Source organism: Octopus bimaculoides, chromosome 1, assembly GCF_046866305.1.
Source record: "Octopus bimaculoides isolate indiv1 chromosome 1, ASM4686630v1, whole genome shotgun sequence".
Classification (NCBI taxonomy): Eukaryota; Metazoa; Mollusca; class Cephalopoda; order Octopoda; family Octopodidae; genus Octopus; species Octopus bimaculoides.
This window is the reverse complement of record NC_142928.1, coordinates 6,225,763-6,251,966: the sequence shown is the minus strand read 5'-3', so window position 1 is coordinate 6,251,966 and position 26,204 is coordinate 6,225,763. Positions and strand designations below refer to the sequence as shown.

General features: G+C 37.8%; 1 protein-coding gene across 4 annotated transcripts in view; it reads left to right on the top strand.

The window, feature by feature from the left end:
• LOC106875997 (putative NADPH-dependent quinone oxidoreductase VAT1L) overlaps nucleotides 1-26,204 on the top strand; it is a 93,049-nt gene that overhangs the window by 20,604 nt on the left and 46,241 nt on the right. For all 4 annotated transcript variants that reach the window (XM_014924348.3, XM_014924347.3, XM_014924346.3 and 1 more), the window contains exon 2: nucleotides 19,765-19,894. In XM_014924348.3, coding sequence (XP_014779834.1) covers nucleotides 19,765-19,894 — 130 coding nt within the window. The remainder of the gene's footprint in view (nucleotides 1-19,764; nucleotides 19,895-26,204) is intronic.

Genomic DNA, 26,204 nt, shown 5'->3' with positions numbered 1-26,204 from the left:
AAGAGAATGAGTAAGTACGAGGTTTAAAAAATAGAAGTTCTAGGGTTAATCCATTCAACTAAACTCCCTCAAGGCAGTGCCCCAGCGTGGCCACAGTCTAATGACTGAAAACAAGTAAAAGATAGAACATTAGTTACTAAATTAGTAAACTTGGTCATCAACCAATCAAACAAACATACTAGAAAATAGCAGTGGCACCTAAATTTTCAGATCTTGGATAGAGGGGGTTGGTGTTGGGTGGGTAGGTTGATAAACAATGTCAACTGTGATCTTATAAATATTGTATGCGTATTTGTATGGATGGGTGAGTTTATTGATATTTACATATAAATGATAAAAAAAAAAACAACTGTCACCAGTTAAAGACAGCCGTTCTTTAAAACCGATATTTCCACCTCGAAATGGGAGTTAAACCTATTTTCTGTTTGATTGCCTGCAAAGGGACAGTTCCATTAATATCATTTTAATTCCTTGCTGTGCAATCAGCAGAATCTTGCTAGAACAGCATCACCATTGTACTTCGCAACAAACAGTGTCTCTAAATGATATGACGACTCAGATGTTATACTAACCACCTTGTTTAACATTTCACATTTAACTCAACGGATTGGAAATTAGAGAGAAAAACACAAACTCCAGAAAATAGAATTGTTCGGTTGATTGTTTTTGTAGATTTTATTCTCTAAAAGAATGGATTTCATCCCCACCCCATTCCTTACATTTCTTCCGCGTCTTGCTAAAATGTTTATATTGCTGGAAGTAATAGGAATCGGTCTTTCTATCTGAATTGTTTTATCCCTTCATTTGTTGCAAGGCAGAGAACTAGCAAAATCGTGAGCCTGTCAGGCGAAATGCTTAGCGGTATTTCATCTGTCTTTATGTTCTGAGTTCAAAGTCCGCCGAGGTCAACTTTGCTTTTCATCCTTTCGGGGATGATAAATTAAGTACCAGTTGCGTACTGCAGTCAATCTAATTGACTGTCCCCTTCCCTCAAAATTTTGGGCCTTGTGCCTAGAGTAGAAAAGATTCTTTCATTTGTTTCTGTCATCAAACTGCAGCCATGCTGGAGCACCACCTTGAATATTTAGTCAAGTGAATTGACCCCTGTAGTTATTTTTTAAAGTCTGGTACTTATTCTGTCAGTCTCTTTTGCCGAACTGCTAGGTTATGGGGACACAGATATGCCAACACTGGTTGTCAAGTGGTGGTTGACACACACACACGATGGGCTTCTTTGCAGTCTCCTACCAAATCCACCCACAAAGCTTTGGGCAAACCTAGGTTATTGTAGAAGGCACTTGCCTAAAGTGCCACACAGTGGGACTGAACCCAGAACCATGCAGGTGGGAACAAGCTTCTTACCACATGGCCACGCCTGCATCTATTATCTAAATGAAGTTTAGAACAAATGCACTTTTGAATTTTAATGTGTGTGTGTGTGTGTGCGTGTGCGTGCGCGTGCGCGCGTCCCCCCCCCCCTTTATTAATGCTTTTCTTTGTACAAAGCCAACCCCATAATAAAAGAATGCCAACTGGACATTGCTAGTTTTTCCAAGTCACAATTGATATATTTCTCTCCATCATCCTCACCACCACTGCCATACCCCAATTCAGTGCAACTACAATGCTATCATTTAATTTTTTTTTTGTTAAAAGTATTCTTTTCAACTGTCTCCAAACACAGCCAGGCTGAAATAATTAATGCATTCTTCCAGGAGTAAATAAAAAATTCTCAAACTCAAGGGGATAGGCTCCTTAGATATTTACATGGACCCGCACATATGGATTCTAATGGCGCAGGGGCCCACTTGCCATCAGGCAACCTGGCCAGTCTACCACTGCCCCCATTGTATCCAAAGTGAATTGGGTGGAATACCGTGTTTCCTTGCTGACGTCAACAGAAAGCTGTTTTTGGATTATGTATGAATTCTTCACACAGCCATTATTACATTTATCTTAATTTCATATATTCTCCCAAATAAATAATTGCATTATTTCTTAATTATATAATTATGTCTCCAGTAATTATGGGAATTCTTGTCAACCTGATAATAAATCTTTCATTTGTTGTTGGTTTGAGTAACATCAAAACAAAGCAGCCTGATTTGTTTTGTTTTTTGTTTTAGATTAGAACACAATCAGTCTATTGTTAATGATGGTAAAATATATTACTTCACATGTTGGAAACACTTCATACAGAGTTTTACTATGAAACGACTATATTAATATATTATTGAGCTTATGCGGTGGAGCTAGAAACAGCAGCCAAATCTCCTTCACATAAAGTTCTATTATCTCAAAGCAAAACCATTGTTGGATAATGTTAACCTAGATCATGGTATCAACCAAACTAGTAGATGTTACACATCACTTGTTACAATGCACTTTACATTGTTTGAGCCTTCAAATGATGCTACTCCACTAACTAGGCATTTCCCCCTGATCGGAAGGGTATTCCATCACATGGTGACCCATTTACAGCTGAGTGGACTGGAGCAATGTGCAAAAGGAAAGTTTTTTTTTCCCCCAATGTGTCACCCAGTTCAGGAATTGAACCCATGATCTAGCGATCATGAGTGCAACACCCCTAACTATTAGACCACACACCTTGATGTTATCCTAATTACACTTTTGAAGAAAAAAGGTGTGATTGCAACAGTTGGAATGATTTCAATTATTGGTTGGTTTGATTAATACTGAGTTGGGGTTAATTAAGAGGAATACGGTGCCAAGCTAGGAAAATGTGGGGATGGCATAGGTTATTGAATTATTTATAAATCTATAGATACATCAAAACCATAATAGTAAAAACAGGAATCGGTGGACATTTGGTTAGGATCTGAATGATACACAGTTAAGATTGATTCTTGGGGGTGCTTCCAAAAATATCAGAATTTCCTAGTATTATTAGTATCATTCATATAGTTGACTCTCAGAGTTCCCTTGTACCATTCCTATAGCTGGCTACACAGGGCACCCTTGTATCATTTTTAGTCAATTAAATCAATTGATTACAATTGACTTGTAATTTATCAACAATGGATTAGCAGAACCATTAGTGCGTTAGACAAAATCCCTGAGGCATTTAGAGGCCCCTATGTTCTAAGTTCAAATCCCACTATAGTTAATTCTGTCCTTCATTTTTCCCTAGGCTGATGAAACAAAGTACCAGTCAAATACTGGGTCTGTTAATAATCCTGTGAAACATCCGAGATGTGAACGGAATTAGAAGAGAAGACTCCAGGAAATATGGAAAGTAAAGTTATCTTGGGTGGGATTTGAACTTGGAGGATAAAGAATTAAGACTAAATACGGCAAAGAATATTCCTTTCTTAATCCAGAGATCAATTTGATCCTTTAATAAAAGGTCAATAAGTTCATCTGCGATCTTTTGAATCATGGAAATTTTCCTTGTTAAATTCTATTCTGTGGCCAGCCTTGTCTGTGAATCCTGCTTGTGAATATTTGATTACAATTTGTTACACTGCCGATTTCAGAATCGGTTAATATTGTGGTTTTGAAATGAGATGTCAGGCAGTTCTTCTAATGTTCAGAGATTTATGAATATTCATTGCCGTTCTTCGGATTTCAACTGTTGCCTGGCACAACTCGCATGTAACAAGTCATCTCTGGTTTTGACATGTCTTCTATATTGAGAAGCCGTTGTCCTGAAGGAATTCTCATTGTCTAATTAGAAAGAATCTCTCTGCAGAAGAAATCTCAATTTAGCACAGTGTTAATGTCTTTATCACAATCACTTACAATGACACTTATTTATTTTTATTTTTTTATTTTTGTTCTTGTAAAAGGAAACTATTCAATTTCTTGAAGAATTAGAAAATTATTATAAGTATTAAGCAAATGAAACAACTCTGAAAACGTGCATCACCACCATCGTTTAACATCTACTTTTCTGTGCTTGCATGGATCAGATGGAACTCTGTGAGGCAGATTTTCTACAGTTGGATGCCCTTCCTGTCACCAACTCTCACCAGTTTCCAAGCAACAAAATATTTCATCCATGGTTGGACAAGTTTGCATGGAAGATTGGAAACAAACAACAGCATTCGTATGACGCTGGTGCTCAATTAAAAACATCACACGGCATCAAGACAAGACACCACACACTCAGAGGTTTGCTGGATCAAATAGAAACGGAATAACTATATTTGTTTATTCAGCTGCAAAGTTTCAAAATATGATTGAGAAGCCAAGAATTTTGGGCCTGGCACTTCTCAGAGGTTCAAGTGCAATGCATGAAACTTGCATCCATTGAGTCACTTGTGAACTTCATGGTTTACTGATGGTTGAAGCATTATCAAGCCTGAGACAGTAGACCTTACTTGGCAGCAGTGGTGGCTGTCATGCATGAATGGCAATGAAATACTGTCATTTCTATACCTTCAGGTACACAAAGGGTGTTGTATGGGCAGGAATAGTTCTAATGCTCTGCTTCCCTGCATGGATGTGTCCTCTGTTGGGGTCCTGTATATTTGAAGCCATTGTCTTCATTGATCACCAAGGGACAAACATAACTTTAGTGATCTTCTTCTGTCTTATATATATATATATATATATATATATATAATCTGAGTGGTTGGCGTTAGGAAGGGCATCCAGCTGTAGAAACTCTGCCAAATTAGATTGGAGCCTGGTGTAGCCATCCGGTTGCACCAGTCCTCAGTCAAATCGTCCAACCCATGCTAGCATGGACAGCGGACGTTAAACGATGATGATGATGATGATGATATATATATATATACACACACACTATATGTACCCATTGTGGCTTGTTGGGTCACAACCACTCCAAGTTGAAAATATTGATGCGCAACAGGAAAAGAAAAAATACTATTTTGAACTTCATGCAATAAAATTCTTAGATAATACAGTTTTCCTGCCTTTGGTGTGACAACATAAACACAGCCAAGTGTTACTTCTTTGAAAACATTCAAATTACCTTCTTCAACTTTTTTCCTCACTTTCTTCTTTGCCACTCTTTGTTATTGTTCCGAGTGAAATACACTAGTTCTTTAGCATAAGGCAATGTCTTTGCAAAGTCATCAATGATGCACAATGAAAACAATTCTGTCAATGTTGTTCTCGTACGTTGTTCATTGGCAGCCATGTACATATATTTTTGCATGATTTCTGAGCCATATTCTTTGTTCATCAGGTTGATGAACTTTGTTTCATTATTGCAGGTGCTCTTTCATGAATTGAAAATCCTAAAATGGATGCAACTGCTTCGGATGGTCCAATATACTTCTCCATTAGATATTAACTAATTTCGTTTTCACAGCAGCTTCTGTACTTGATGACGTACTTAATTGACCTCACCGAGGCAACAATTTCAACGTTGCAGTGTGAAGTGTGGGAGGGGATGAGAGAGATGCACAGTGATAGATGGAGGTCAGAGGTATGTAGGGATGAAAATATGAATAAAGGCAGTGGGTGGGGAGTGGCATCAAAGGCCGTAGATACAAGAGGATGTTGAGAAGAAAGGGTAATTCAGTGGAAACTAAAGAGTAGGGGTTGATATTGAAAATGTATCATGGGGGATAAAAGTGGCCCAAGGAGGGGAATATCTGGTGCTACAGAAAGGAGTCATAGAATTACAGCAACTGAGTTGTGCTTGTGCCACATAAAAAGCATCCAGTGCGCTCTCTAAAGTGGTTGGCATTAGGAAGGGCATCCAACAGTAGACACCATGCCAAAATAAACAATGGGAGCCTGGTACAGTTCTCTGGCTTGCCAGCTCCTGTCAAAACTATCCGACCCATGCCAGCATGGAAAAACAGACCTCAGATGATGATGATGATAGGTAACTGGATTAACAATAAAGGCCCTAAGAAGACAACTATTTTATTTTTTTAGATTTTAGCATTTTTCAAAGGAGTCTGAGAAAGCGATTGTAATAATCAAATTAAATTGTTTGCTCAATGCCAGCTGATGTCTTCCGCTGCAGTAGTTTTCCATCGACTCTAAAATTGGCTAAAATCATGAAATATGATATTTGTGTTGGATCTCTCTCCCAAAGCATTTAAAACTTCATCAAAATGATGTTGGAATAATGTTAAATAGTCTTCGATGCTGCAGAAGCCATGCTGTTTGGGATTTGTTACTGTCGCTGTACAGGAAGTCTTTTATTCTTTCTCTCATCTCTCTCCTTAATGCTGGAATGGTATGAGAGGTAAACGAGATTTGATGCTAATTTACTGCAAATAACTTTAACTGTTTCCCTTCTTGAAGACTGGAATGACAGATTAAAATAGAACATGTTCTGATATATAAGATGTGTTCTGCAATTTCCTCCAGAGATTAGCTAGAAGGGATGTAAGCTGATGTTAACTTCCTTTCGGATACAAACAAGGAATATATCAGAGCTTACTGCTGGGTGGATTTCAGGTCCATGGACACCATAGCAGCGATAAATAAGAATTCTGTTTTATTTATTGCTACTTTGACGTCCATGGTGCCGAAAGCTCTGTCAGGAATGAGATTATATTTACTTCATTAATTCTGCGCAAGTCAACCACATCAACATCACTGAAAATGGAACAGTATTGTTTCGGTAGAATCTCCTCGCCACCACCACCATTCCTCTTTGGCGTTGTGGATAATGGATGAAACAATGGTTCTGCATCATTGGTAAATGAGTAGATCACTTTTGGGTTATTTTCTCAACAGACCAATCTTCACTGGTCCTTTGATTAATAATGGTAACTTCCATTCTGTTCTACAGATGATATTTTTCCAATTCTATCAATTGTTATGGCTGCCAATTGAGGCTGCTGCTATTTGTTTTTTCTATTAATTCCCTTCAGTTTTCTTTTCCATTCCTCTTGTGTGCCTTCATTTGTTTTGGTTCATGTGTAATGATGGCATCTGGTTTAAGTATATCTTGCATGTTTCCAACTGCAGCAACCGTGTCCTCAGGTAGCTCTAAAGAGATTCTGATGTGAAGGTGGCTATAAAAGAGCCATCGACAAGGGAGAGGTCAGGTATTATGACACTCCAGTTGTCTTGGGCAATTCAATACTATTAAGTGTACTGAGGGGCGGGGTAAGTCTGGCTTAATCTTTAAGTCTGGGGTAGGTCAGGCTGGAGGGGGTTATAAGTGACAGTACAAAAGAATGGCAGGGGAGAGAGTAAGAGTATAATGAAACCATAGGGTGAGAGGTAGGGTGCACAGTGATAGATGGAGGTCAGAGGAATGTAGGGATGAAAATATTGATAAAGGATCATCAAAATCGGACCACAACACAGAATCGCTTTTTGCCAATGCTGTTAAGATGATGTCACATCTGTGGGGAACATATCGCGTATTGTCCAAATGATGTGAGCATCACTGAGGGCTATGATTGTGTGCAGGACATTCCTTGTAAAAACCCACATTGCAAGTTATTTTACAACTGCTTTATTCAACCTATTCTACAAATTAGTAACCTCACTGTTTCTGATGCCACGTAGAAAGCACCCAGTACACTCTGTAAAGTGGATGGTGTTTCGAAGAGCATCCAACCATAGGAACCATACCAAATCAGACATTGGAACCTGGTGCAATCCTCTGGCTTGCCAGCTCCTGTTGAATCATCCAACCCATGCCAACATGAATGGAGGATGTTAAATGATGTTGATTTGCCAAGAAAGAAATGAATGAAGGAAAAGATTCCATAAACTTCAAATGGTAACCATATTTTTCCAAGAAATAAACAAATCACTGCCAACCAGATTCTAACAGGAATCCCTCCATGAGTGGTTTGTGAGGTGTTAGATTAATGGACATTACCAGGAAGAGCGATTATACATGGCTTGTGCTACATGTGTTTAGCTAAATATTGGTGTGTGCGTACATGTGTAAGTAAATACATGTATGCTTGTATCTATATACATGCGTTTGTGTGGGGTAAGGTATGCATGTATATTTGTGTGTATATGTGTATGGAGATATATATAGTGTGTGTGTGTATGTGTGTATACACACACGCATACCTTACCCCACTCAAATGCATGTATATAGATACATGCATACATGTATTTACTTACGCATGTACACATACACCAATATTTAGCTAAACACATGTAGTGCAAGCCATGTCTAATCACTCTCCCTGGTGATGTCCATTATTCAAAAAACCGTTAGATTCACCTCAACAGGTAGATGCTTATAAGCCATTTAAGAACATGCAGAATACCATGCTGCACGATGTTTTGTCAGTGAACAGGTTGTGGTTTCAAAGCGATGAAAATATTTTGACACAAATTAAATTTAAATGTTGAATTGAATCTAACGGTTTTTTTGTGTGTTCTTAAATGGCTTATAAACACCTTCCATGCTGCAATTGTTTTTGTTTCAGCACATGATCTCAAATCAGGTCACTTGCTATGCAAGTACATCTCCATAATAAATATATATATAGTTCAAATTTATAGAAAACAAAGGATGACAGGTGAGGGAACAACAAGCAGGTGTATTAGTTTGGCACTAGGGAAGAATGGAAAACTCTTTGACATTTTGATATAAAGTTCTTTTTCTTACCAATATAATGTTCAAATTTCTTACCAATGGAGAAAGACTCGGTTGTTTATAATGTAGAAATAAGGCTCTTTCATTGAAATTTAGATACCAGTGGTGTGTGTGTGTGTGTGTGTGTAGATGGATGTACACAAATTTGCATATATTCAAACATGGATGCTTGTGGACTTGTATGTTTTGACTTTCATGTGTACACTTGTACAAGTTTGCATTCTACATGTGTACATGCATGTCTACATGTGTTCATGTGTGTATGCATATTAGTTATTGTGTAATAATTCAATCAGTCAAGCGAACTCAATATCTGTCAAAATTAAACCTGTTCTTCCTTTGACACAATTGTGTCAGGAGAGGTTACTATAGTTTCATAACCAGTCGAGATCATTGAGTCAAATAGATTAAATTAATTGCTTGCCAACTTCTCAGATGATGTGGAAACGAACAAATATGGCTGATGAGAAAGAACAAGAAGAACAGAACATAATGTTATTTGGTGCAGCAAGAAATAAATCATTAAGGGATAAATAATTGAACTGTTGGTTAATTGAGATGGAATTTATTCCCTTCAATGGAGCCAGTGATACTCAAAAAAATGTCTCGTCAAATATAATTGCCTAGAACTGTGTTTCTCAACCATTTTCTTCTTTACCTATGGACCCCCTTGGACTCCCATTTTATTCTGATGGACCTCTGTAACCATTTCATATTTAAAAACTAGTTTTATAAGCACTTCTTTTGAAATTCCTATTTTGTTTGTTACACATTAAGTTACGTAGGCTAAAAGAGAAAGAAACCTAACCATTTCTTGCAATAAATACATCTAAAACAAAAATTCTTCATGGACACATAAAATATTACTGTTTTGCTTGTGTGGACCCAAAAAATCTTATATAGACCCCAGTTGAGAACCACTGGTCCTCTGCACAAAAATAGGAATTCAGACATGCGCACACACACACACACACACACAAATGTGTGTGTGTCTAAAGAGTTAACATAGGGTGGAAAATATATAACAAATGTTTTATTGTGAAAAACATCAGAAAAAGTGTTACTTTCCAAATGCAGTGTGTAGTAGAGGTATTTTTATAGTTACTAGTTCGTTGCTGATGACATTTTGCAAAATGCAAGTATAAATTTATCTGCATAAGGATAGTTACTGAAAATTTCACTTCTGCTATTAAAGCTATTTTTTCTTTTTAAGTTTTCAATTTATTTAAGATGTCTGCCTTCTCAATCCAGCATAACTTGCAGTTCTTAATCCCACTAATGTTTGGTCTTGATTCCTCCACGATCTTCTATTTGACATTGTAATCCACTCCTTTCTTCAATTTTCAGACATGATTCACCAGAGTCATTGCAGTTCTGTGTGTTCAAAAGAAGTTTGGTGTTTATGAAATCTTTGCTCGAATTTACCTTCAATTATACCTTTGTCATTTTTTTTTTGTTTTTTTTTTTTGACATGGTTGAGGTAACTTTGTCCTCATAAACAACCAATTCTGGGTTACATCCTTGGTTTAAAGTATTCAGTGCCCTTCAAAACAGACTTAATCAATTTTGTATTTAGCAGAAAAAATGAGATTACAACCCTTTTCCATTCCAACTGCTAACAGAAAGTTTAGAACACGCAGTTTGACACACAGACATTGTCTCAGTTAGCACACACACACACACGAATGTTGTCATCACTGCATGTCCACTTTCCACATTGACACAAGTTGAACAAATTTTTGCAGTTAATCACTTCTTCAGCTGGCAGAATCATTAGCAGTCTGGCAAAAATGCTTAGTGGTGTTTACATTTTGGGTTCAAATTCCACCAAGGTCCACTTTGCCTTTCATCCTTTCGCAGTTGATGAATTAAGTACCAGTTGAACAAAAGGGTCAATGCAATTACTGGCCCTGTGCCAAAATTTGAAACCACTGTTCATCCACTCTACAGTTTGTGCAAGGTGCATTTTTTATTGCAGAATCACTTCTAGATGCACCTTGGGTATGGAACAGTCTTCATGGTGCTTATTGCCAAGACAGTGTATCGTGAAAAGCCTCATGATAAATGGTGATGAGGGCAAAGAAGGAATAATGCTTTTGTTATCTGAAATTGGCAATAAAAGTGGTTAGCAACAACGATTACATAAATAATTCAGAGTAAAATGGAAATGCGTGTTATCTTTGTGGCTGCATGGAGCACAGAGTAGCCATAAGTTTAAAATGGCTGCTTGCTATCTTGTTAGCTTGTGTACACATGGACAACAATAAATCTAGGAGACAAGAGTATGTGTTTACATACATACATGGATATGTGATATGAGGGAGAACACAATGCAGGTTTTGTCAGACTCATAAAAAGGATATTGCAGTTTCCAAATACTTTTGGTGATTAAAAACAGCCACAAAATATGATTATAAAAACAATTTATAATAAAATTGAAAAAATGCCTTATTTTGCTGTGTCTGGGTATTTTCTGAACCTTGCTTCTTGCTGTTTTTAATGCCTTCAAATATAGGTAGATCAGCTGAGAATGTGTGCTCTGGTAGTGCTGCATACTTTGATGCCAGAACTAGCATCAAAACGGCTTTGTATCCTGCAGCATTTCTTCTCAAATGCCTTGAGTGCTGTTGAGTGTCCCTGGAAGAATCCCTTCTCAGCTGTGCATCTCCTAATGATTCGTTTGCAAGAAAATCCTTCTCTAGGGTCTGAGTGATCTCCATCAGTTTGCCTTGTTGAATTTTATTAGCATCAAAGAACAGCTTTTGGGTTTACCATAATACATCTTTCATCAAAGTCTGTAAAGCAAAGAGAGATTCACGTCACATTTGGCACTCTCAAAAGAGTATGTTTCTTTGGTGGCAACAGGATTATCCAATCTGATGCCAGTATTTGGAGCTGAGATGTCTCCAATGCCTTCTGGGAGTAGGTGCAAAGATTGAGCATTATTATTATTTCCATGCTGCTAATCCCATACCGTTTGATGAATCATAGCCGAGACCTACAATGGTGAGAAATCAAGTAATGGTAAATGTTCCTGACATGGGATCTCTTGTGGTTGTAGGACTCCATTCTTTGAATCTTTTGTTCAGCTTTTGGATGTAGATGTCAAGACCTTAATTATTCAGGCCTCCCTGCACCCACATGTGTATATTTATGTCTGTGTTTGTGTGTTTATATGTGTATGTCCTCAGACATATGGACCTAGAACACACACACACACACACACACACACACACACATACCTTACTATAAAGGACGCAGTATCTGGTGGTAGGTCGTTACTGATAGGGATTCCTCATTAAAAGAAATGAGGCAGATTAAAGTGAAATGGATGCACATTTGTATAGAAAATAGAAAAAAAAAAACTAATAGATTAGTTGGGAGATGATTGAAGTTTTATATATCATTAAATTGCATGTACTGTGTGTGTGTGTGTGTGTGTGTGTGTGTGTGTGTGTGTATGTATGTGTGTGTGTGAGAGAGAGAGAGATATTTTAACTAGCTAAATGTTTTTAATGTTTTTGTTTTTGCATAAGATTCTTTCTGAAGAGTCTTTTTTCCGGAAAACAACTTTTCAATTGAGCATAAGCTGCAAGGCTTTCATTTATTTATATGTTTATTTATCTATTTATCTATCTTTATTTTTTTATGCTGGCTGCATAAGATGTTTTGCAGGCTAGAATGTCTATTTTCAGTTATATATATTTATAGTTTGTTTTTATTTTTAAAATCTCAAATAAAGTTGTTTTCAGACTTAATGGAAGTTAGTTATTAATTTAAATCCTGAAGTCTCTGATATTAGCACAATAATTAACATGCATGAAAGTTCATGTGTATAGGTACTGTGCATTCCTGTATGTGTATGTACACAAATTTGCATGTATATATATATATGTGTATATGTATGAATTTGTACATGTGGGGTATATTTAAGGGAGTGATTTTTATGATTACCTTGGGTGAAATTTGGTGGAGAGAAGTCTGAGAGAAGCAGTTCTTGTAGTTCAAAGAGTTAGCTTTGTCCCACATTGAGTTCCACCGATTCTCCCTGACAATAACATTAAAGTTCCACGTGTCTATAGAACAGTCACTCACTCACTGATGAATTCAATGAACAGGTCATTCAGTTGACTGAACAAATGGAGTATTGATCATTCAAATCAGATTTCAGTTGCTTGTGTGTAGAATATATGTGAGTGACGGCTGGTAGGAATAGTATAACCAGTCATCACTCACGAGCGAGTACATGCTGAGGCAGTGGCGGACTGACCAGGTTGTCAGCTCGCCTGATGGCAAGTGGACCCCTGCACCATTAGAATCCATATATGAGGGTCCATGTTAGTATCTATGAGGCTCATCTCCTCAAGTTTGAGAATTTTTTATTCACTCCTGGAAGAATGCATTAATTATTTCAGCCTGGCTGTGTTTGTAGACAGTTGAAAAGTATACTTTTAACAAAAAAAATTAAATTATAGCATTGTAGTTGTGGGTGGACCCCCTTAGTCTCCTGGCAACCAATGTTTTTAGACCCAGTCTGCTGCTGTGTTTGAGGTATCTGGTCTACCAAGTAGCCATATTTGAGAAGCAAAAATGTCCAAGGAGAGAGAGAAAGAGATAGGAAATCCAGTAACACAATGCTGCAACAATAACTTTATTGGTGGGATTGACAGGTGACTGAGGCTCCTGGTGGTTTGCTGTGCTTGAAAAGACACCTTGAGTAAAGTAAAAGCATGGTTGTCTTAGCATATAGGCTGGTCCCTGTATCCTTCCCCAACTGAGCATTCCTAATCTTGTAGGTGCTGCTGCCAGGTAAAAAAAACCCATACCAGTGCTGCATGCGTGAATGCAATACACTGTACAAAGGAAGGGCAGAAAGCTGTAGAAGCCATGCCAAAACAGACATGGAGCCTGGGTGGGTCTTCAGCTGGCCAGCTCTGGTCAAACTGTCCAACCCATGCCAGCATGGAAAACGGATGTTAAGTGATGATGATGATTTTCTTTATGTAATATGTTGAATTCTAATCGATTTTCATCATTACCATTTAATGTCTGTTTTCCATATTGGTTGCTGAATTGATTGGCAGGCGTCAATGGCCAGAGGTTTGTGCCAATCTCCAAGATCTGCTTTGGCATGGTTTGTACAGTTGAACATCCTTCCTAACATCAACCACTTTAGGATGTGCTAGAGGCTTTTTACATGGCACCAAGTAATTTTCAAGGCAAGACCCCTCAACTTGGCTTCTGTCAAACCATCCAAATTATGCCAATGTGGAAAATGGACATTAACCCTTTCATTACTCACCTTGCTGAAACCAGCTCTGGCTCTGTAGTACAAATGTCTTGTTTCCATAAGTTCTGAATCAAAATCTTCCACCAAACCTTAGTCACAATTTATGTTCCTAACACTAGCTTAATGATAACTAAGTTATTTTACTAAATTCTTTGTTATATTTAAAATTAATTCAAAGAAACACAGAGCATCTCAACAGGAATATGGTAACAAAATGGTTAAAAGATATAATAGAGAAACAATTCTTAACCCTTTCGATGCCAACCCAACTGAAACCGGCTCTGGCTGTATAGTACAAATGTCTTGTTTTCAAAAGTTCTGAATTAAAATCTTCCACCAAACTTTAGTCACAATTTATGTTGCTAACACTAGCTGAATGATAACTAAGTTATTTTATTAAATTCTTTGTTATATTTAAAGTAATTGAAAGAAATACGGAGCATATAAAAATAAATACAGTAACAAAAGGGTTAAATGGTGATGATGAAGATAAACTAGAACTCAATTCTATCCACAATGCATTGATTAATCCAATACCAAGCTAAAAGACACTTTCTATTTTCTCTCTCTTTTTCTATTTTCTCTCCCAGTTTATTTCTATGTTCCTTTCTGTCGAAGAGCGTAGGCTCAAAAGTTAAAAGACTTTCTCTCTTCCCGAGCGTTAAACTAATACATCTGTTTGTTGTTTACACACCCATCTTCGTCTTTTGCTTTTTTGTAAATTCTCACTAAAAGACATTTAGCCAGGATGCCTTGCAGTCAAATTGAACCTGAAATCCCATGACTACTTAACAGACTTCTCAACTACACATCTAGGTTCATTCCCACGCAACTAACCTCTTCACTGGTTAAACTGATTTTAATTATTTTTCAGTATTGATTCTCAATACAAAAATTTGAAATGACAACAAATATTTGTCTGAAATAGTGATTAAGTACATTGTCAATTTAGATTGTTTTAAAGTTAACAATCTATGAAACTATGGTCACAGATGGGAAACTACTGTCATAGAATGTCAATATGAAGAAGTAGGGGCGACTGGGGTGCATTTTTTTTTCAAGCTACTGATTTCAATTTGCTATGGCCGTGATTACTTAAAATTTAACTCTAAAAAATCTGTTTATATTGGTCCATGATATTCAATAGTGTCTGCATTAATGTAATCATTCCTGTGTGTGGAAATGAATGATAGCCCCCACAACAAATCCAGATGTTAACAGACAAGCATGATGACAGGGACAATTTCTATGATGCAGTGAAGAATAGTTTTGCATCAGGTGTGGCTGTGTGGTTAAGAAGTTTTCTTCACAACCATTGGTCTTGGGTTCAGTTTGAGTGTGGCACCTTGGGCAAGTGTCTTCTGTTATATAGCTTATTTAATGTTCTCATTTAGTGTCCTATTCAACAAATTCACCCGACTCGTGCAAGCATTGAAAAAGTGGACGTGATGATGATGTTGATATCTTTCTTTTCTTTGAGTCTGGAGAAAGTGGCAGCATCCATGGCAGTTGTGATCCCCTCCAGAATTGTGGTCTTATGTTATTGTTGTTTAAACTGTTGGAGGTCAATGTCTGCAGGGAAGAAGAGATTCCAGAGGGGTGATGTTCTAGGGGAAGCAGGACTGAGTATTGCAGTTAGGGTGAAGCCTTGGCTGGTAGGGGTGGACACAACAAGAGCAATGAAATGTGGCAAGGAGGTCAGAAGTGACCTGACTGGAGGAGGTACAAAACCAGTTGCATTTAAGGACCATTCTATATAATTTAGACAACACTGAAATATAAAGTTGGGGGTGGGCTCCATCATTGTTTAACATGTGTTCCATGCTGGCATGGGTTGGATGGTTTGTTAGAATCCAGCTAGGATGAGGGCTTGGTTGGTCTCCAATGTCTCCTTCACTATGGTTTCTATGACTGGATGCCCTTCCTAGTTAGTGCCAGCCACTTCCCAGAGTGTACTTTCTTTTACTTGTTTCCATCAATTGACTCGCCATGATGGAGCACCACCTTTGGTCAAACAAATCAACTTATTCTTTGTAAGCCTAGTACTTATTCTATCAGTCTCTTTTGCCGAACTGCTAAGTTACGGGGACGTAAACACACCAACATCAGTTGTCAAGCAATAGGGTGGGACACGCACACACACACACATATATATATATGATGGGCTTCTCTCACTTTCCGTCTACCAAATCCACTCATGAGGCTTTGGTCGGCCTGAGGCTATAGTAGATGACACTTGCCCAAGGTGCCATGCAGTGGGACTGAACCTGAAACCATGTGGTTGGGAAGCAAGCTTCTTACCACATAGCCACGCCTGCACCTAGATACTGGATACTTTTTTTTTCTTTTCTTTTTATGACACCACCACTATTTGGGTCACCAAGTAACAGACAAGGTCCCAAGAAGCATTTACCTGAATACAATCTTCAGAGAATTATGCATAAAAATATAAACACAAATCTACATTAAGTTTTCATGGGCAGGACTTTTGTCCTCTCCTTCATAACAACTTGACAGTATCTTTTTCTTCTTTATTTTTTTTCATTTTTACTTAACCCAACCAAAACCAGTTGGCTACTGTAAACTTAGTAAAGATTGTTTGCCAACATAACATGGCAGTCCTGGTTTAGGACGAATTTTGCTTTAATTTAGCCCCAGGAGACATCGTCTCCAGCTGGCTATACAACATGATCTGTGTCCTTATATGTATTTATTTTTTATGAGGACACATCATGTCGTATAGCCAGCAGGAGACGATGTCTCCTGGAGCTAAATTACAGCAACATTCGTCCTAAACCAGGACTGCCATGTTATGTTGGCAAACAGTCTTTACTACAAGGTACTGTTGCTGAGATTTAAGTCTGTTGTGAGAGTTAAAAAATAGTAATTTTCTAATTTACAGTAAAGTTGTTCATGAGATCGTGTGTTCTGAAACTCTTGCCCTATAAAACTCCTTTTTCTAAGCATTTTAAAATTAACCTTCAACTCTTGAAGTTTACCTTTTAAATCCCTAAAGCTGACATTAACTCTACTATTCAGATCAGAGTTGGCAATAATGCAACTTTCTCTGTCCTTCAGACCAAAGTGACCTACTAACATCACATCTTATCTCTTTAGTAAGTGATCTATCATTGTCAGTATTCTTTCTCCTTCCAGTCAAAGTGACCTACAAAGACAACTTCTTATCTCTCTGATGATGCAACTATTTAAACTTACGTTTTGTTTGTTTTCTTCTTCTCCCTACACTGACCTACTGCCACCATTTTTTCTTTCTCTGACCTGCCGGTTATCAAAACCTTGACGAATTAACAAGAGAAGATTTTTGATAATTTTATGTCCGTTTTGTACTAAACATTCATTGTCTTGTGGCTTTGAGATTCCAATAATGTGATTGTTTTTGGAACAACAATGTATGGTAGGTGTGAGAGGCCAGATCTGGGCCACTTTGTACATAAAACACATAGAATACTCAGGCCAGATATGGCCTCTTTAACTGGTAAAGGGTTAATGTTATTTGAAACATGTTTTTTACAGCTGAATGCTCTTCCTGACACTAACCGTTAACCATTTTTTAAATATGGGATCTGTTATTCCACAAGGCTTGCATACACTCACTCTCGCGCACACACACACACGCACGCGCGCGCGCGCGCGCACACACGATGGGCTCCTTTTATTTTCTTGTCTACCAAATCCATTTTGAAGATTTTGCTCATCCTGGAACTATACTTTGAAGATACTTACCTAAGATGCCACACAGAAGACTTGAACCCACAACCTCATTGTTAGGAAGCAAAAACTTTCCTTCCTTAAAATATTTCTGCTGCAGGTTTTGTGATTTCTATTTAAAGACCTGTGGATGAAACTAACAGAATTGGTTAAATCAACATGAAATTTTGTTGGGTTTTTTTTCTCTTGAAGGAATAAAAATATTTCTAGAATATTTTCTTTGTTTTCTAACAAAGAAAATTATTTTTAGTTTTTAAATTTTGAGATTTTTTTAAAGAATGTTTTCATTAATTTGATGTCATTTTAATTTTCATAGAATGAACAATGGCTTCTTTCCGGCGCCATTTGTTGAATTCCAGAATAGTACTTTGTATTTTCAGGAATTGTCATTTGCATAAAAGACACTGTTTATAAAGGAACACAGAATTTCCAGTCTAACAATGGCACTTGTGAAAGAAGCATTTTTGGAGTCTAAGAATTCTCAGTCTTTGATAATATTTGGTGCTTGGACAGTTGTCTTGTCGTTAAAATACCAAAACTAAGAATTGAAAAAATAACTTAAATCAGAAAATTAATAAAATCTTATATGGAAAAGTTAGCTCTGTAGACAAGACACATTTAGAATCTTTTGTTAAAACACATTTTTCAGATTGAAAAATTGAGATGAAAATAACTTTGTCTGTGGATTTTAGTAAACCACATTTTGGGGGAATAATTCTTCATCATTATTTAACATCTACTTTTCATGCTGGTTTGAGATGGAACTGGAAGCTGTCCAGACTCAGATTGTCTGTTTTGGCATGGTGACTGCGGTTGGATGTCCTTCCTAACACCAACTACTTAAATCTGCTGGACGATTTTTACAAGTCACTGGCACAGGTGCGTTTATGCAGCACCAGCATCGGTGCTTTTTGTGTGTCACTGGCACCTGAAAGGACAAGCCTCTCTGTGTGGAAAACAGTAATTTTTACTTAGCTTGACGTATCTTATCAAGTACAGCAAGTTGCCTCATCTCCCAGTCTCGTCATTTCCTTGGTGAGGCCCAACATCTGAAGTTTCTTTCTCATTTTGTCCCATGTCTTCCTAGGTCTACCCCTTCCACAGGTACCCTCCACAATTAGAGTTTGGTACTCCTTTATGCAGTTGTCCTCATCCATATGCATCACATGACCAAACCAGTGCAGTCATCTCTCTTGCGCACATCTAATGCCTCTCGTACCCAGGTTTCCTCTTAAATCACTTACACTCGGCCATGTATGCACACTGACGTTACCCAACCAGCAGAATATGCTAGGTTCATTTCTTTCAAGCCTTTGCATGTCCTCTGTAGTAAAATCCCATGTTTCACTGCCATGTAGCATAGCTGTTCATACACAAACATCATACAATCTGCCTTTCATTCTGAGGAAGAAGCTCTTAGTTACCAACAAAGTTAGATCTCTGAACTTTGCCCAGCCTGTTCTTATTCTAGCAACTATACTTTCCAAACTTCCTGCACCACTGATAACTTGGTCTCCTACGTAACAGAAGCCGTCTACTGCTTCTAATGATTTCCACCAAGCATTTGAGGGATTCTGTTGTCTGTGCATTTTTAGTGCTTATTCTACCTGCGCATTTGCCACACACAAAGACTATTTTCTCAATTAACCTTCCTGTGATACCACTACACCTCTTATGTGTCTAAAGCTTGAACTTTGTACAATGTATGGAGTTTCTACCAACTCTATTGAGCAGAGCCCAGAATGGTCTTGTTATTTGTTTTCCTATTTACTTGGACTTTGTTTTTTGCTACATTGTCTCTAAGGTCCTTAGATTCCAGGCCTTGTTTCCACACCGGAAATTTCTTTTCTAGGTCAGGTAGGGATTCACCTATAAGAACAAGGTCATCAGCTTAGAGGACCTCCTAGGGACAGCCAGTTTTGAATTCCTTTGTTACAGCCTGGAGGACTCTAGGATAATCTTATAAACAGCATTAAAAATAGTAATTCCAGAAGGCTTTATGGAGCACATAATGTCAGGTGGACTGTCATTATAATGCTGGCTTGTCATTGCAATAACACTGGTCTTCCATCACAACGGCTGGTGCTGGGCCCACCATCACAATAATGCTGACTCTGCCATAGCAATAATACCAAGACTCCTTAGTTTGTTTGTTTAAGGCTGTTTAATCTTTCTGTTTATTTAGTTCATCTTCAGCTCTTTTTTTCTTTTCTAGTGGTGTCAACTTTCTGGATTTGGTGCTGCGCCAAGGTGTAATCGACAATCCCCCTAAGACTCCTGTAATCATGGGTTACGAATGTGCCGGAGTCATTGAAGCAATTGGAGAAAAAGTTGAAGGAATAAATGTAAGTAATTAGAAATTCTAAACCTCTTCACTTTTATTATTTTCTGGCTTTCTGACTTGTACCAAACTATATTTGTAAGAATAATGGATAGAATTAAACTGAAAATGGTAAATTCTCTGCAGCACAATTAGTAAGTTATGTTATAAACAGCGGGTGTTCTGTGGTGCATTTAAAAAATGTAAGTCTCCCAATAAATTGTGATCTGGTATGAGTTCTGTCTGTTGCTTTTTACCTTTCCCAAATTGATGTTTTTATCATATTCTTAATGTTACACTAGTAAGAATTTGTTTGAATAAGTTAGAGGTATTCTTTGCTATTCTTTGAAATGTAAAACCATGTCTAGAACAGGAATTGAAGAACTAAAGACTAATGTTCAGTAAATGCTTCAATTATTTCTAACTCTTGTATTGTCATCTTTTATTGATGTTACTGTTGTGTTGTTCTGTTGCTGTAGTTCCCTGCGCCCCCTCAACACACACTTGATTCTGCGCTTTGTCAGCATAGATCAGTATTGTCTCCTAACACAAACTAATTCGGATCTTACTTTCAAACAGTCACAGCTTTTATTTTTCTTCTTATTATTCAATATTTCTTTATATTGATGACTCCTAACATTAAGCATTTAAACGTTCGATGTTATTCAACCATAACCGTGTTAACCTACTGTTTTGTTATGTTCTGCGCCGTTTCAATTCGAGAAATAAGATCACCTGAAATATAAAGATATTGGAGGACCTGCACTATTAGAATTTTTATGAGCATAGTTGTGGGTTCTGACAATATACTGCCCTAAATTTCCTTGGTTCACTCCATTGTTAAAGATAAATATCAGATCACCAGGAAATATTTTCTTTGAAGAATGGTCTATAAGATGTACCCGGTGCAAGCTATGGACACATAAGAGGTGCAGCAACATCAAAGGCAGGTTAACTAGCAAGTTAGTTTTTGTTTGTGGCAGATGTTCAGGTGCAATAAAGACTGCAAACAAACAGGAAACAACTTCTATCTCATTCCAGGGTGAAAAACTAGAGGTAGTCGATAGCTTCCGCTATCTGGGCGACCAAGTTAGTAGTGGGGGTGGGTGCGCTGAAAGTGTAGCTGCTAGAATAAGAATAGCCTGGGCAAAGTTTAGAGAGCTCTTACCCCTGCTGGCGACAAAGGGACTCTCACTCAGAGTAAAAGGCAGACTGTATGACGCATGCGTACGAACAACCATGCTACATGGCAGTGAAACATGGGCTGTAACTGCTGAGGACATACGTAAGCTCGCAAGGAATGAAGCCAGTATGCTCCGTTGGATGTGTAATGTCAATGTGAATACCCGTCAGAGTGTAAGTATCTTGAGAGAAAAGCTGAACATTAGAAGCATCAGTTGTGGCGTGCAAGAGAGACGATTGCGCTGGTATGGACATGTGGTGAGAATGGAGGAGGATAGCTGCGTGAAAAAGTGCCACACCCTAACAGTTGAGGGAACCCGTGGAAGAGGTAGGCCCAGGAAGACCTGGGCTGAGGTGGTGAGGCAAGACCTTCGTACATTGGGCCTCACCGAGGCGATGACTACGGACCGAGACCTTTGGAAATGGGCTGTGCGTGAGAAGACCCGGCAAGCCAAGTAAGATCGTTGCCAGTGCCCCTGGACTGGTTCTTGTGCGGGTGGCACATGAGATGCACCATTTTGAGCGTGGCCGTTGCCAGTACCGCCTGACTGGCTCCTGTAGGATTTTCGAGCGAGATCGTTGCCAGTGCCCCTGGACTGGCTTGTGCGGGTGGCACATAAAAGACACCATTTCGAGCGTGGCCGTTTTCGTGCGGGTGACACGTAAAAGCACCCACTACACTCTCTGAGTGGTTGGCGTTAGGAAGGGCATCCAGCTGTAGAAACTCTGCCAAATCAGACTGGAGCCTGGTGTTGCCATCCGGTTTCACCAGTCCTCAGTCAAATCGTCCAACCCATGCTAGCATGGAAAGCGGACGTTAAACGATGATGATGATGATGATGATGATGAATGGTGTCCTACTCAAATATTATATTCCTTTGACATCATAAAACCTAATCAATGCAATGCTCCTTAAAAGACTGACCAAACTTAGGAAGCAATTACAGATTTATTTCAATTGATCTTGTTTCCTGATTACATTCATGTTTCCTAATAGAAAAGTATTTGTATATTTAATACCCAGGCAGAATTTAAACTCAGAACCTCTATTTCTGCTGCAGGATTGCTTGGAAACCTTGATAGACAAATCTATTCATTCACTAACCATAGATTGTCCACTTTATTCCAATGTCACCTTGAAAGGATATATCTGCAAACATTTAGGATCCAGCCTCTTTACCATTCACTTCTCTCACATTCCTGGATTTTACAAAGACTTCCATGTTACTCTCTTGTGATCTCTTTTTCATTTCTTTATATTAATCTATTCTCGCTGCCACTCTCTGAACTCCTCCAACAACCAGCAATTATTTGACATCTTTTTCAAGTTTTCCATTAACATCACTCCACCTCACTCTGAAGTATTCATTTTCCCTGACTTCACTGAGCACAAATCCTCCTGGCTCTTGTACTTCTTCTGATGCCACTGACATTCACTGAATATTGGCAGATGGTGCTGTTTGGGATGTCTGCTAGTGCAGTAATGGCACTATCCCAACTGTGGTTGAAGCATCTACTGTAATCCTGCCTAATTTTAGGAAGATGGTAAACTAATATATTTTATGCAACAGTAACTTATCTATTCATTCTTAATGTGTTCAGATTTGAACATTGAATATGCTGATTGTTGTTGTGTTTCATCTTTGGAGAACACTTCAGCCCTTTACATGATGTGTTTTCAGAAGACATGTGATTCATTGATGTATGGGGACTTTGAGACATCATGGTGTTTTGATTTTATTCTGTCTCCTCAGACAAAGTTACCCCAGATCAATGAATTTAACCAGATTACTAGTGCCTGTTTATAGAAATCCATGAACATGTAATTTGTTGAAAATATTTTGATGTCTGCCAAGATCATTTACAGATACATGCAGAACAGTAAGAATCAAAATGGTAGCGCATCTATTCAATCTCAATACATTTTAGTAGATTATGACGTGAATATGTCGAGTGCTCTGTTGTATTTTGTTATTGGCGAACAACTCCTTTCAGATGAATCCGTGTTCACAGCACATTTGGTTCATTGATGTGAGGAAACTTTGAGACACCAGTGTTTCAACCTTAATGATTTCTTCAGTCAAAACTACTCCAGACCAATGAATCTATCCAAGGGTCTTCTTTATAGAATTCAGTAAACAAATTATTTTCTGATGCCTGCTGATGTCAGCCGACCAATAATAAATTGTCTTGTGCATGGTGAACAACAAAAGTCAAAACAGTAACCTACATAGTCATTCTTAATAGATTCCAGTCGTGTGGCTCAGTGGTTAGTGTGTTCAGCTCCTGTTCATAAGGTTGTGAGTTCTATTCCCAGTTGTGCATTGCATCCTTGAGCAAGAGGCCTTACTTCATGTTGCTCCATGTCAACCCAGCTGGAAAAAATTTGTACCTGTATTTCAAAAGGCCAGCCTTGTCACACTCTGTGTCACGCTGAATCACCCCGAGAACTACATTAAGGGTATGCATGTCTGTGGAGTACTCAGCCACTTGCTTGTTTAATTTCCTCAGCAGGCTGTTCTGTTGATCGGATCAATTGGAACCCTTGTCCTGGTAACCGACAGAGTGTGCCAGTTTTAATACAGTCCAGTAGATTTGAACATGAATAGGGTAATCACAGTTATATATTCTAGTTTTTGACAATTCTTTATAAAAAAAAAAAGTAGTACCTGCATTTCCTACTTGGACAAGCAGGAAAGATCATGGTTGGAATGTCTTTATGACCCGGGACTGAATAATAATCATTGAAGAGAGAAAAACAAAAAAAAAACCCCACAAAATCAGCCTAAATTTTCAAAAAGCAAAATAGGAAAATGTCAAAGATGTAATTATGGTTTAGGGGGTTACAAAGGGTCAGTGAAGTGATTGTCCCTCAGGGGCCACCAAAAGTGAACTCATTGTTCCCCAAGGGCTGCCAAGGTTAGTGAGCACATCCTGCCCCAGGGACCACTTTTTTCCTTTTGTATATTATTGACTATTGGACATGTTTTTAACCAAAGTCATTTTGCCTGTTTTAGATTTGTTGACTCAAGGATTATGATTTGTGACATGTGTCCTAATCCCTTAGAGATTTATTTATGGTTTATCTGATTTGTTAACTGGTTGATCCCCTTTACAGAAGACTTATCTTACTTTCAGGCTGAAGTCTTTGTTCAATGTAAACCGTTGCTCACAGCATGCTTTTCTACCAATGGTTTGTCATTGCTACAGGTGTGGCTGCGGTTGAGAAGCTTGCTTCCAAACCATCTGGTCTCAGGTTCAGTCCTACTGCATGACGCAACAAGTATTTTCTTGGCGTGACCAGATCTTTGAGTAGATTTGGTAGACTGAAAGTGAAAGAAACCTGCTGCTTATAAAGATGTTTAGCAAAAATAGATGTTTGACAAATTCTACACAGAAAGAATCAGAAAACAATGAGTTGTATTCAAGTTCAAAATGTGACACTTTTATTTAGTTTTTTTTTCAAAACAATGCTGAACAAACATGTATTACAGGAATATTCCCTGTGTGTGTAAACGATCAAAATTTAAACCTTCAGCCAGACAGGAATAACATAGCAAGACGTGAATATATTTGATTGCACTTAGTAATTTTTACAGGTTCTTTAGTTTGGTACTGGATATTAATCCCATAGTACAAAGCCAGACAACTAGTCTTGCTGAAGCAGTCAATTTCAGCAAACATAGTAAAATGATATAATAAGCTTCATAATGGCTTAAAAAAGAAGACAAATGCCAAGTGAAAAAGTGAACGTAATGATTTTGACTTGCTAAAAACAACTTGGCTCAGTAGTCATAGTAACTAAGAAATTGAACAATCTTCCAGGTTCTAGGTGAAGCTGACAGAATGAGAAGCTTGGGAGTACATTGTTAAAAGTTCAACGCCTTCATGCTAACTAACTCAACTGTTTTTAAAAGCGTTTTCAACTTGGGCAGAAGTTGTTTAAATTTGCACAACGTCAACCTTAAGTGGTCAGCGTTTGCCCCAAACAACTAAACCCTGCTGCAGTAAAAAAATAAATTTATGTCTTACTACAGATTTGTGTGTGTGTGTGTGTGTGTGTGTTAGCATTTCTTTGTCTTGATGGTTGTATATGTGCATCACCATCATAGAAGTGATGGTGTTCATTTCCTGTCTTCCCTGGAAAACATGTCTGTCCACAGGGAAACTATTACCCTGCTTGGAAACAGGAGTAGGTTGGTGACAGGAAGGGCATCCAGCTGTAAAAACTCTGCTTAACCAAATTCTGTTTCCAGCACAAGCATGGGAAAATGGATATTAAATGATGATGACGATTCCATTTGCATAAGATATTATTTGCCTTGAAATTACAAAAAAAAATGGTATTTGGTGATGGTGGGGAAGGCATTTTATCAGTATTTTTGTTGTTTCTTATTGTTGTACAACCCCAGGTCATCCCTAAGTCAACAGACTCGATGTTCCATCTATGACTGTCTCATATTAAAATTTTCTTTTCAAACATGTTATTTAAAGGACTAAATTATATACAACCTTTTTTTTATAAGGTAATGTACAATTTGAGGAAAGTTTGGTTGCTATTTCTGGCAGCTCAAGTGCCATTGTTGAATTGTTTTGTTTTGTTGTTTATTTTGTGTCCCAGTACCATTCTTAGTCATCATGGCTATTGATTGTTTCTCATACAATTCAATATTTAATTTCTCTAAAATACAAACACACAATCTTCCATGTCCACCAACACCTGTTCCAAGTTCTTTGGCAACATATTTTGTTTCTCTGCTTACATAAAATTATTCCAGAATATTCCAGCTGTTTCACTGGGATTTAAAAAAAAATTCAATCCAAACTTTTTTTCTTCTTTTTGTTAAAACATTTTGTTAATTGTCATACTTAACAGTTTCATTACTATGTGATTTATTTATTTATCTCTTAATTTCATCAATTGTCTTGCTTAGACATGAGAATCTGCAGAAGATTATACAATTTTAACTGATAAACAATTGTTTATTTGCCAGTTACAGCAGCAATATTTAAATTCTAATTTTTTTGCATTAACATTCTTAAACTTGTTCGTGACTTGTCATATTGACAACCAACTGTTTTAAATGTTATTAGATCAGAGCAGTCATTAAAAATAATTACATTCCTCGTTTATTATTTAATGAAAGATTTTC